At 46.9% G+C, this 13,579-nt stretch overlaps 1 protein-coding gene across 1 annotated transcript; it reads right to left on the bottom strand.

Annotated features, from left to right (window-relative positions):
* Positions 1-3,909: 3,909 nt before the first annotated feature.
* On the bottom strand, positions 3,910-12,451 carry LOC149348402 (uncharacterized). The gene is made up of 7 exons (XM_089541746.1): positions 12,225-12,451; positions 11,147-11,300; positions 9,655-9,761; positions 7,877-8,012; positions 6,865-7,038; positions 4,833-4,958; positions 3,910-4,131 (listed from the first exon to the last, which is right to left on the bottom strand). Exons 1-7 carry the CDS (start codon positions 12,449-12,451, stop codon positions 3,910-3,912), a joined length of 1,146 nt encoding a protein of 381 aa, XP_089397872.1.
* Between the last annotated feature and the right edge of the window lie 1,128 nt (positions 12,452-13,579).

The following is a 13,579-nucleotide window of genomic DNA, read 5'->3' as shown; positions in this document are numbered from 1 at the left end:
TATCTCAACGTTACACCTATCATTTTTCTTTCCATAGCTCACTGCGTTGTCTTTAACTTAAGCTGAACCCTCTTTGTTAGCCTCCACGTTTCTGCCCCATAGGTGAGTCCCGGCAAGATACAGCTGTTGTATACTTTTATCTTGAGGGATATTGGTAAACTGCCCTTCATGATCAGAGAGAACCTGCCATATGCGCTCCGCCCCATTCTTCTAAATATTTCCCTATCGTAATTCGGATCAGCGGTCAACACCTGCCCTAAATAGACATATTCTCTTACTACTTCAAGCACATCGCTTCCAATTGCGAACTGCTGTAAAGCAAGAAAATGAGAGGAACACACGAAGAGCTAACACCGCGGCCAGTTTATTGAGCCGCTGAAGAAGAAATCAGAAAAATCGAGCATATACAGCGCCTCGCCGATGGATGCATTATGCCCAACTGTCTCCTATGGTTATTGAAAGCGCTTGGTTCACTTAATGAAGTTAGAGCCCAATAGGCCTTTTAATTAGAACGAATGGATGCGAAAATTATTGCCCTCCTATCAGTCCGCTTGTTTAAAAGTGCAGCAGATAAGAGGAACCCGAAAAATTTCGCCCAAGCTGTGGCATGCGCATGTATGGCGAAACTTGCGCGTCTAAAGCACTCTTGATATCACTTCATCATGGCGGGCCAAAGGCAGGCAACAAAACAATAAGAAAAAAGTATGGCTGCAGGAAGAGCTGTGACGCGTCGTCTGCCCATGGCCTCAGCACCCAGGGGATATATTTTGTCGCTGATAAGTGCGACAGCGCAGACCGCCCGTGAAAATTTCTGCAGCCGACAGTTATGCGCATGCGCAAGCAGCTGACTGGCGAGTGAAAAATACGACTATAGATGCGACGGTCCGACCACCGTTCTTCGTTTCTGCTAGCCACGGAACTTATTTTCGCGGTACAAGCGGCAGTGCTTCTATACATGACCTTGTGCCCGTTGCCAGTGGGTTGCTGGCGTCTTCACCGTCTGGCGGACACTCGTAGGTGTCGTTGCACTCAGGACCGACTCAGGACTGCCGAGGAATACAACTCTGAGCCAGGCCGTGGGCATCGAAGGTGAGGGCGCAGCTAAGCCTCACGGCGAGGGTGACGTGTTTGTGAAACCTGCTCTGCACTCTTAGAATTTAAGGTTCAGGGGCGCTGCTTCCGCGAGCATCAAATAATAATCAGCAACCAGCCCGCAGCATGTAGAGGAGAGGTTTCATGGACGTTCGCCATCGGGTTTCTGGTCCGTGACGGAAGCGCGGTGAGCTAGGATTCGCGATGCATACAGCTTTAGGCTTAGCTCACTGTAGGCAGGTCAGCTGTAGGTATTGAGCCAACGAGGAGACTGCATCAACTCCAGCAGTGTCCAGCAACTCCGAAGTGCAGGCGCTGCCTACGGTCTGCAGCACATCGTGTTTCTGCAGCAGCCAAGGTCGGTAGTTTGCTTTTCCTACATTTTATCAGCCCCGCGGCGTAGGCTTCACTCGCGCCCACTTTGCTCCCACAGTTAATATGTGCAATTTCGATATGCTTGCGGGTCTCTCACCTTTTTTTTTTTTTCGCAGATATGCTCACTCCAGCATTCTCATACTTGTTCCAACGACATCGATGTATTGGGCCCGCAGTGACACGTGGCCAGATATGGCAGTTGCGGGTCATGTAAGTACGTTTCGTGCACCCTCTGCCTCCCGCCACAAACGCTGCACTGTCGGGAGCTTCGAATACGCTGCATCGCAGCGTCCAGTTTTCGGAGTTTTCAATAAGCAGGGCCATGATTTATGGAAACGAGAAGACTGGCATGACTGTAGATGAAAGCGTTAACCCCAAAGGTTGTTTCAACACCAAGTGCCGCTAAAGGGATTGAAGAATGCAGTTTATTCGAAGTTCCGACAGTACAGCTAGGGTACAGCGTGATGCCTTCAGAATGCTGAAGACACCCATGGTTGCAAGCAGAGGACTCAGTCGGGCTGCTTGGTGCATGTTGAGGGAAACGACTTCAGCGTCTACCCCGAGTGAGAAAATGGCTTTCGCACTTTGGCTCCTTCTGTTAGGTGAAATTTATTAGCTATTGATAGGACTCGCCCTGTTTTGTTTACCATGTAGTATGAGCTTTAATTGCAAGTAATGCGTAGTATGAGTGTGTCGTATGCCACCGCCTTGTTTTATTGATTTTTTTTCAGCTTCCTTTCCTTCGTCTCCTCGAGGTCCTCCCCGCCTTGAAACCGGCGCGTCAGTGTCAACGCCTCAACTTTCCTGTCCTTTGTGGGCGTTATTTCACTCACGCTTTTGCTTTGTCTTCCTGGTAGTTACGTTTGAGATTGTGCTGGGATTGATTACTTCACTTTTATTTAACAGCACACTAAGCCTGTTCTAAAGAGTTTTTATCTACTTTGGTTCCTTCACATTTCCACTTATCAGTGCTAGGTGTTAGGGCATCGTTCTTAGGTGGCGTCGACCATGCACGCCCTACACGCATGCAATATGTACTGTCGCGATCACAATATTGCGGGACGTCGGAAAGCGTGGCAGAACTGCGTTCCGCGCCATCTAACGGCGCAGCCTCGCTCCTTCTCCCCCTTTCAAGCAATTCTGTGCTGTCACTCCTAGCACGCGCGCAGCATGTAGATCGCTGCTGGCACCAGGTGCCGCTTCGGAATCTGGCCAGCACCTGGCTCAGCCGCTGATGAATGAAGCAGATAGCGTGTCACTATCGCGGTGCGGCGACTCTTGATAGGGGAGAGGGAGCGAGCAATTATGTTTTCTCTGTTTTTGTTGTGCGAGTGTATGCGCGCTGAACGAACAGGCCTCAAGGCTGAATGCCGGGATGACCAACTTCTTGTCGCCAAGAACTTCGGCATACCAAGCACTCCCCTGAAAAACAAACTACTCGTAATTGCAAGTCCCCTCTCCTTTCCCCGGAGTCAATCCTCCGCGAAAGCGGCAACTATCTGCTTCACCCATCGCAGCGCCAGCGGCACCTGGCGCTCGTTCCGATCTTCATGCGCCGCGCGTAAGGTAGTAGTGAGGTTACAGACATGCCCGAGCAGAAAGAACGAGAGGGAGTGCGCCGTTAGATGGCGCAGAACGCAGTTCTGCCACGCTTTCCGACGTCCCGCAATATTGTGATCGCGACAGTACAGTCGCAGACAGAACAAAATGGACCACGGCTCCAGACTGCTTACTTCATAAATATCGTCACAGCACCAGGCCATTGCCCTTGTCCCTCGAAGAGCCTTCACGCATTTCACGGAGCCTACATAATCAGTATAGCATTAACGCAGTTACGGAAGAACCCTAGCCTTCAATTCATCTGCACTTCGATGTGCCATTGTTGTTTGGAATGGTCTTCCCAACTGTATCGCATCTATCTGCAACCACCAATCATTTCAAGACCAGCTGCACAAACATTTTCTTTAATGACATTGTGTCTTGTTACAGGTTGTTCTGTCTCGTAAGTTTTCTTTTGTTCTCGTTGGTAATGTATTAAGTTTTGGTTTCTTGTGCAATTTCAACCTTTCGTATTTTTATTATGGCTACTGCTTTTTCTTTAGATGTGTATTGGGCACATGCGATGCATTCTTGCTACTATTTTACTTTTTTGTTGCTCGCGGTGATGTATGTCTTGTAGTTCCGCTTTGCCCTGTATATTTATAATTGTTTTTACTTTTTGCCTTGTATTGCGCGGTGTATTTAACTAATTTTTCCTATTGTGCTTAATCTGTTGCTTTTGCCCCCCTTACTCAATGCCCTTCTGGGCCCTGTAAAGTATTTTGAATTAATAATTGAATAAATAAAATGCGGATCAGCGCCATTTAGTTGCCGGGGCGCAACTTGACGGCAACTAAAATCTAGCTGCACCCCATGAAGCGCCAATTCACGTAAAGCTGCCCGTTACAGAGAGGCAGCGGAGTGACAAGGCACGCTATCCTCGCACTTATCACCGCCTGCCGTTGAGGCCCGGAAGTAGTCGACTAGTTTGCGAACCATCTTGAGTCGGCTGAATTCGCCGTAAACGTTTAGGGTGGAGCAGTTATTGTTGTAGTCTTCGTACTCGAGGTCGTAGACCGCGATTCCAAACTTGAGTTGTTCGTTCTTAGACTGGACTTGGCACAGCTGCGAGGACAACACACAAGCGAGCAACTTCAAAACACTACAAGTAGTATTGTAAAAATTTGATAGTGTTATTCACTTTGCGGTTTTCGTTTGGAGATGACACCCTCCGTTGAAAGTAAACAGATCACCATACAAGAAAGCTCAGCGCTTGTCATCGGAGTCCAGATCTTTTCCTGGCTATCAAAATGTCTCGTGAGGGAAGTCGAGGTGATTTCTAAATATTCAGAGCACTTCGCACTCGCAGTGTCCGAAAGCGGCAATCGTGAACTAAATGTAGTACAACAAGTGAAAATCTGATTTGAGCATTCCGTACGCTTTGCTGTTAAGGAACGTTCCTAAGTCGCTGTTCATGCCATGAAAGTTTCCAACGAACGCATTCGAATCTATTACTATTCTGTTGATAATTTCGTCTTTATAGTGCGGCACTGCACTTCCATGTAACACGGCAAAATGTGATTGAAGTAAACCGGCGTTCGTTTAACATCAGCTGATGCTGCCTTGCTGGCATGTCGCTGTGGCTTTGCTCTGGAACATATGTTACGAAAGCCTAGCACTGCATTCACCAGTTGGGCCGCAAAGCTTGCTGTTTCACGACACCCGAAATTTTCAGTCAGATGGATTCATTTTGGTACACGAGCTAGGAGGATTTCGCACATTTCAGGACCGAAGACGGAGAACCATCGAGACGACTCAGAACGTACCTTTATGCAGAGGCTCTCCTCATTGTCGTACACAAACATGGTCCTCCGGAAACTGTTGAAAGTGTACATCGCTTCAAGTCTTTCGATGTACTTCAGATTCTGGCGGAAAAAGGCGTTGTTGCAAATCTGCGAAAGGAAACCATGTTTATTGTGGTACACGTAGATTGGTAATACCTATATTTTCCAGATTTCCCAATATAAAACGCAAAATACCCTTTTTGTGCGTTGGTAGCCTTTTAAGCACACTTTTTCGGGGCCGGCGTCGTCGTCGGGATTGGCGCAGACGTATCATGCAGCCAAAAAGCTGCTTCAAAAGACAGTGCTGCTAAGTTGAGCCACATACACTTCAGCATTACAGTTTGCGTCACGCTTGTGTGGAGTGCTCGAGCAGTCTGCACCACATAGTCAAAAGTTAAATTAGAAAGTAGTGCTTGGTTTGCGGCCAAATTTCTTGCGGCTAGCTTGAATACAGGTTCATGTGGCTCTACTTCCACGCAGGCTTAGCCTTGAAAAGCTTGACGCTACGACGAGGTGTCGACTTTTATGCAGAGAAGGGCCCCACGTGAGCGACGAGGGTAGGCGTGCGTCAATCGCAGTCACGCACCGTCACACGTCCATCGGACAGCAATCAGCATAGAGTCGGCGTCGGGCATGACAGCTACAGCCAGATTGTGCAGTGGAGGGTGTGGTACATAGGCGCGCGTGGACAACGGCAACGAAGACGACGGTGCCCATTTTCCGAACGACGCCCATACAACCGTCGCCGTAAAGGTAGAAAAATGCTGATGCCGAGTGCTTAGCAGGTCTGGGTAGGGGTGCATGTAGAGGGGGCGGAGGCGCTGGGGGAGAGGGTAGAGATGTACGGTACGTTCGCCTCACGCTTGAGACCATGCGGCCCGTACGGTACGGTCACGAACAGTCGCTCATTAATCAGTAATCACACTCTAGATACGAAGAGATAAGGCGGATGTGGGAGTGCGGCGTTGACAGCGTTGGGGAAGCCGGCTGTAGTAAGCAGTCAATGGGAGTGAACTTGGAGTTAGGGGTGTCGGATTGGTTCGGTTGTCGGCATTTTATGACATAGTATAATCGGAACAGCTCAAAGACGTGGGCACGAAAAGCGGTGCACTCGTAAGACTCTGTCCGTGTACCTCTTTTCACGTCCCTGTCCTTGCACTGTTCTGATAATTTTGAACCAACGTGTCCAAGCTGCCAATTTCGGCACAGGAAGACTGGACGGCTTAGTGGGGTGGATTTGTGGGTTGCATGATACTTGTAAGGCATACTTGCAAGCGATGCCTGTAATGTAAGTGATGAAAGTGAAGCGGGGGGGGGGGGGGGGGGAGGAAGGGGGAGGGGAAGAGTGCCGCCGTAGTAATTCTGAATAAGCGAAGTGTAATAAGCAGTCATGGCGTGTGGGACAGTGCAACGTGAGCGGACTACGACGCGACAACACGATCTCGCAGAATGACAGGCTCACAGCCATCGCTGAAAGAGAGTTAAAAACGCAGTTCATGATAAGGGTTGATCACAATCAGCACTAATCGTGATTGTTATAAACTCGATTAACTTGCAAGTAAAAATGTAACTCAACTCTAATTTGTGTTTTTTTTTTGCTTCTCATTGTCATTTCATATAGCCCGATACAACTGCGGGACGAACCGTTAACTACTGGCGTCGATCTGTTGTCCTGACATCGCGGTCATTGGTGTTCCGTCTCCTAGCCAGCTGCTATGCCAGGCTAACACGTTCAATATGGGTTACCTCTACGCTGTGACAACAGGTCGACGTCGGTGGTTAGAGGGCATCCTTTGAGGACAATTTGCTGCTTTGATCTTGAGGTGTATGCGACTATAGAGCCTTTGGCGATTCGCTGGGCCAGGAATACATTATTTTTCTTAGTAATATGTTTAACTGTAATTGAATGAGAGGCTGAAGGAAACGCAGTCGCTCTAAGCTGCGTTATTTTCGGCTTCAAATAAACGCAAACGCTGCATATGAAAATTATAGTTATGCGGAAAAGCTGCCTTACCTCCACGTAAGTCCCGAAAGATTTCGCACGCTTGTTTGTGTGGCACTTGGATAACAATTCCAGGGGAAAGTTGGGCTTCACCACCGTCCAGCGGCCCTTCATACTGACGGAAACCAGCCATTTGGAGGGCACGCCCGTGTCTTGGATCTGCTGCAGAACTGACAATGCATCGGTCTGCAAGGACACAAAATTACCGGTGGTTTACCTTCGTGGTAATGCGAGTTACGGGGGCTGCTAGTGTTACAAGCTGTTAAATGCAGATGCCAGTCGATTGGGGACAAATCTCCCCCAAGGGGGATTAAAGAACCAGTTCCCAAGCATTTCACCTCAGAGGAGCCGAGCACTAAGCCAGGAGAGAGATGGGGAACGTCTGGGTGCGTTGCTGCATGGGCAGCTTACAGCGACGACACTTGATCCACTTCGACACGCAATAAACGGGACTATATTTCTACATTTAAGGACACGACAATAAGCCCTGCGTATCTTTTCTGGGCAAGAAATTGCTTAGTTGACGTGACGTCTTTTATGCAGGCTGCCACCCACGACTTTTTAGATAATTCAGGTACAATGGTAATTGTCGCTTCACACGAAGCTCACAGGTGACGCATAGAAAACCAATGAATAAAAAATGTACGCCTGCCAAGCCGCTTAAGAACCGCTTTGCCTGTATGAGCCCGATGATTTATTCTATCTGTTCCTCAGACAAGGCTGCGTCTCAAACACTGAACAATGCTTTTCAGGGTCAGTGATGAATACACTGAGTGCCACTTCGACGACAATCGTTAGGCTTTGCATACGTTCAGCTTGATACGTCAAGGAGGCTGCGAGCGTTATTGTTAGCTTTGCAAATGACCGCCTAATTCATCACGTTGATCAGCCAGGGCAATAGTAAGAAATATGTTTGATGAATTCCTTTAGATGTTTTATTTCTCTCTGTGCTATTTCAGAGGATGAAACATCCACTGATGCAAAAGTGTTTCGGTCATGTGGGCAAGACCGATGTCAGGCTTACCAGGTCGTAGGTGTATCCCTCAGAGGCAGAAGGCTTTCGCAGCATGGTGGGCGGTGAGACTTTGCAGCCGGGTATCGTGTTGTCTCCGAAAGCGTAGTGGCCTTGCGAAATGAACAACGTCGGTGTGTACACATCCCTGCGGGAACGGGGGCAAAAATCCCGTCCAGCAATGCAGCGCTCCATTTCTGTGTAAAACGCCTTCTGACTTCATGGATACTCGTGCTGCATTAATTATTTAATTATTGAACAGAGAGAAGGGTCGAAATTTCAGCAGTTGCGATTGCGGGCCACATATCTTGTGGCAGACAATATTGCACTCTTCGGTCTTTGTTTTTACTACTGGACTGTGTACTTGCTTTCTTGGCAGAAAATGCAAGAATGAGCTTGGCAGAGAATTTTGATTTTGCAATTTTCGATGGGGCCTCTATCTCTTAGTGCAAATGGAACGTGTTTTGAGCAAAGTTCGAAGCTTTCTATCCTCAGCCGAAACTTGCAAATGTGCAAATTGTAGACCTCGCCCGGATATCTCAGGTTGCTTAGAGTCCTAAGGACTTGTTTCGCGGGAATAACTAGTTATCCTGGACAAGTAAAGAAATTGGCACAAAAGTTTCTAGATGCAACAATGAGCACGTTGTTCATTCAGAGGTGTTGCTGACGTTTCGCAGTGGATTTTGTCCAAAATCTGGTACTAGAGAAAGCATTACCTGAAGAATATAATCATTCTACAAACTCCTCTCCTGCTGCCCCATCCTGGTAATGCCCCCTTTATTGTACACCTGTATCAATCTCATGGAACTCAAAATGACGAAGGCGCACGCTCCCCAGGGCACATTGCCCTCAAAATTAGGAGCCTTATGGGAAAATGAGAAAAGAATTGAGTTTTAACTGAGGATGCATCGTTGGGGTCCTCTACCAGGGATGACCTGTTCGTTAGTGACACTAAAAAAAATGTCACGCTCTTAATCAATATCCGAAGCTATCATATTATAAGAAATATGCCTTTATCTGGATGTGGCGTTCGAAAGGCCTCGCCAAACGCTTTATAACTGCACCAATTTCATGTACCCATCCAGCCATTTTAATGTGTTATGACCCACCATATTTGCCACGGGCTTCGATTAGTACCTTTGTCTCAGCTTCGTCGGGTATGGGGCGCCATCCGTTTTCTGATCTATACACTACAGAAGCAAAAAATTGGTACACATCTAAATGCGCTCCTTCGGCGTTTTATAGAAAAGGGAATAACCGTACCCACGCAAAATTCTTAATCTCATCCACCCACCTAACTTTCTGCCGTCCCCTGCTACGTTTGCCTTCTCTTGGAATCCCCTCCGTTACCCTCAAGGACCAGCCCTTATCTTGCCTTCGCATTACATGCTCTGCCCAAGCTAATTTCTTCTTGATTTCGACTAGGGTGTCATTAACCCGCGTTTGTTCCCTCACCCACTCTGCCCGCTTTCGATCTTTTAACATTACAACTATCATTTTTCTTTCCATAGCTCGCTGCGTTCTGCTTAGCTTCGGAACTGGGAGCATTTTTCGACGCGAATTTTATTGGTGACAGATGCACGATTCTGGAAATGCTTTGGTCTCGACAACCTGTGCCGGAAATGACGGCGACAATGAACCCTGTTAACAGACCTCAGATTACCTTATGTCTTTTTCTTCTTAAGCTCGTACATCCACAGGTTCATTTTCGAAGCGGCAATGACATTTATGGTTCGCAGTGTTATTTACACCGCCAGAGGTACCAACTGTTTTGATTTCGCCCCACTCACCTCATTTGCGATGCGTAGAAGTCAACGTCGGTTTGGGGAACGGCCCCAAGCACGATGTAAGGCTGCCTTAGGGTGTCGGGCCTCTTCATAGCCACCACGCTCAGGGTCTGCAGTAAAGGCAACGGAAGAAGAAAGAATTACAGTGCATCGTTCAGTGCGTTGAAAGAATATTTTGTAGGTTTGCGCTAAACGAAACTCATGATTTCAATGTTTTATTCTGCAAATTTCTCTCGCCACTTCTCGTACATAGTGCGGTCGGTCATCCTCGGAATACCCAACATAAGATCTGTTTTCGCTGCTCTCTGTACATCTCACGCTGTTCAAGTACCTTGTTTTGTTTCGACAATGTTGCTACCACTGCTATTCACCCATCTCGTGTGCTGTGAAGCTATCTACGAGGTACTTACTAGACCGCACAGCCGCATTCTTATAGCGCTTGTACGTCATTGCGATAGTTTTTTTGGGGAATGGTATCTTTGCATTGCTGACGAGAAATAGTTATAGCCAATTTTGGGAATGGCGATGGATATACATAATTTTTTTAATCTCTTCTAATTCTCCCTATATAATCTCCGTCTTAAACCACCTACACCAGAAGATTTGTCTTAGCGTACACTTTCAGTTGGTGCTCCATATTACTTCAGTCAGATGTGCCTTGAGGAAACAACCAGCCCGTTAAAGATTTGCATTCATGGTGACTGGTGCACAGATATTGGTTAAAAGAGCCATTAAAGTTATGCGTGCCCAAAAATGATCAGAAGTAATGTTTCCAATGAGAATTAATGAACAAATGAATAAATGAATGAAATGGACGAACGTCGACGGCCGGCCATTAAAGCAGGCGCTAAGCTTACAGGCCTGTTGCTAAGAGTGCGCTACAATGAATGCCCAGGAAGATATAAAATGTATGGTCAAATCACATGCTTGCTCGAAATTGTTTTCAAGTAGGGGCTAGGCGCCGAACAAATAGCGCGTGCGCAGCAAGAACCAGTGGCCTTCTTTGTGCCTGATTCATTTGTCAATGCAGTTTTCGACAGGGAATAAACATCGTGCTCTTGTTCGGTGTTTGATAGGCGTATAAACACTTTCCCTTCAGTCAGGATATTTTAAATTTGTATAAATGGCTTATCTGCGATTTCTTGCTACTTACAGCATTCTTTCGTTATTTAAAATAGCTTCATCTTTAAAGCGTTTCTAATTAGAATTAGCGCACACGAAATGCTAATGTTTATGTAGTTTGACCTCATCTAGGAGTTATTACTGACGCCCTTATGAATGTTGCGATTGGTACTATCTTCTCTTACGAAAACACAGATAGCTTTTGGATTGATTTGAACAATACACAATTTCTTTAGCTTTCCCCGGTTTGCGAAGCTTGTACACGTTCTGCAGTTTTAATAGAGCGTCAGAGTGTTACTTCGCAAATAGTCGAGAGATATAATTTTGCGCTTCAGGGCATAGGGTTCAATGCATGCGAAAATTTGTTCCCAACCTTGAGCACGGCAAAGACGCTCTTGATGTTATCGTCGCTGACACCGGAAGCTGGCATATCGATTATTCCGAAGTGGTAGACACCAAACCTCCAGAACACCTCCAGTAGTATCGGGTTGGTTGCTTTCAAGTCAGTAGCCAGCCATTGGACGTACCTGAAATGAGTTAATGCCCAAAACATTATCGAACATATGTTTCGCGAAACCTAGCCAATAATGTACAATAAACTGCTGCGACAGCTATTAATTTCCCTGCTTATGCAGCCATTGACTGGTGTGTTTGTAAGGACTAGGACTTCCATATCTAATACCTGTGGTGAAGATATATAAAAATTAATAAACAAATAAATAAATAAATAAATCGAAAAGTGCAGAAAACAGCATAGAACACTCGGAAACGAAATAGCCTACATTGCATGCGCACTAGTCTTCCGCTTTCGAACAAGAAAAAAAAAGCTCCCGCAGTTCCCGAACCGAGAACTTTCTTCGAGTAACCGCACATTGAGCTGTCATAATGGGATATGGTCCACCTAGGAAGCTCCGTGTCAAGGAAAGCTCAGTTTAATCAGTATATAACGACACAACATGTAAGTCGGCAATTGCACTTCGATTACATGGACTGTCTAGTTATGATGAGATGATATTACCGAAATCATCAGGAACACTTGCTTTCTCTCCTCTGTCCTCTCCTCAGTCTGTCCTCGCTGGTGCCGCCTCAAACAACCGCTCAGGGGCGCAGCAGACACGCTTGCTTTGTTTCCCTTATCTCTTCTCCCCTACTCCTCTTGCTCTTCTATCCGTCACTCCTCGCTAACATTGTTCGCCCACCCTACTACTCGAACTCCCTCCGCACCCCGTTTAAGTAGGAATGCATTCTACCTCAGAAAAATCCAGCGGCAGAGATTGGAACACCAAGTACTTTCTGTCTTTTATTCACCTCATTGGTTTACAGAACGGACATGCACACTCTTATTAGAGGGCGTGTGTCTCTATGCTGAACTAATTAAAAGCTTGTTTTCCGGCGCGGTTATGAACTCTTGTAACGTGGTATTGAAATCAACGACTATTCAACACCCTCACGTGTAATCGAATGCCACTCCGAACTCGGTGCTTTGATAGCGTGAGGCCGCGGCCAGAAAGGCGTTCATGCTCTCGGCGAATGTCAGCTGCAGCGAGGGCACGTTGATGTTTTTCTTGTAGGCCGAGTCGAAGAATATGAGGTCGCAAGTGCCGTCCTCGGGAAACTGGGTAGACGTGTTTGTCTCGGTGCCGTAGGTGCAGAGCAAGGTACGGGCATCCAAGCCCATCTCTGAAAAAAATCGAAGACGACACTATAGGCGCTTTCACAGCAAAAACCCTTGTACAAGGAAACTGAACTGTTGGAGCTACGAACTAGCCCAACCAACTAGCCCAAACCGCTGCTCTTCTACTGTCTGAAGGTCTGGCGTGACCCAGAGTGAGAAAAAAAATGTATTTTAGTGTTCAGAGCTTTAGAGGTGTGGTAACCTGGGTGCAAGGTCTCAATGCACATAAGGAGGCACACTTTAATCTCGACAGCAGACGCTTGTCTGGCCATAAAACTTTATGAGAAGATGACTGGTAGCCCGATGAGATAAAGAAATTTACGAAAATATGGTAACCATGGCTGGGTCGGAACAGGGCTAAACAGAGATCATTGGAAGAGAAGCCTTTGTCATGCATCCAGACGCAAGTTGGATGATAAGATCCTTCATGCTACGCCAGATGGTGAGGATGTGGGAGGGATTTAAAGATAAGCGCGCAAGATGTGTAAAGCAAACTATCTCTCAACGATGCTGACAGGGGATGCGTGATGAATGTACCGCAGAAAAAAACCCGAATACTCTCAGCGCGTGCTGCCCAGGCGGGATACTTGCACAAATAAAGACAATCTTAAACAAATGTTTAGGGGAATCCTCCAAGGTCCCGGTTAGCTCAATTGGTAGAGCGACTGCTCCGGTGAAGCCGTGGTCCCGGGTTCAAACCCCGGACCTGGACGAATTTTTCTTTAACTACGAAGTTTCTCAGAAAGCTGTATAGCTTTCGTTTGCAGCCGTATGGCTGCGCTCGGGTGAATGTCAATGAGTAATTACTCCTTTATTACCGTTTTAAACACTTAGCGTGGATGCCCACGCTACCCCTGCGCAATTTTGAGGGGATTTAATAACACAGCGAGAAAATACGGTTGTTCCTTTCTAGCACGACATCCACATTTGTGGACGCCAAGTTCAGGTTCCCGGTTTGGGGGCGCAGTTACATGGCCAAATAAAGCTGTGACATGCGTTGTACGCTGAATAGGGCCGGATATTTTTAATAGATAGACGCAGAAACACTGGATTCTCAAGTTTTACGTCTCGCCTTCCAAAAATGTGTGGCTGCCACAACCGGAATTCGATCTTACCACTTTGGGCTCAGCT

The sequence above is a fragment of the Amblyomma mixtum genome, chromosome 4, assembly GCF_055824585.1.
Source record: "Amblyomma mixtum isolate Tamu chromosome 4, ASM5582458v1, whole genome shotgun sequence".
Lineage (NCBI taxonomy): Eukaryota > Metazoa > Arthropoda > Arachnida > Ixodida > Ixodidae > Amblyomma > Amblyomma mixtum.
This window is presented reverse-complemented; position numbering and strand designations above follow the sequence as displayed.

What these genes read in the sequence shown, in the direction of transcription:
- LOC149348402 (XM_089541746.1), bottom strand. Translation starts at nt 12,451, where the DNA reads ATGGGCTTGGATGCCCGTACCTTGCTCTGCACCTACGGCACCGAGACA. An exon ending in TTCTACGCATCGCAAATGAG is followed by an intron (nt 8,013 to 9,654) that starts GTGAGTGGGGCG and finishes CCGTTCCCGCAG; the next exon opens with GGATGTGTACACACCGACGT. An exon ending in CTTTCGGGACTTACGTGGAG is followed by an intron (nt 4,959 to 6,864) that starts GTAAGGCAGCTT and finishes TTCCTTTCGCAG; the next exon opens with ATTTGCAACAACGCCTTTTT.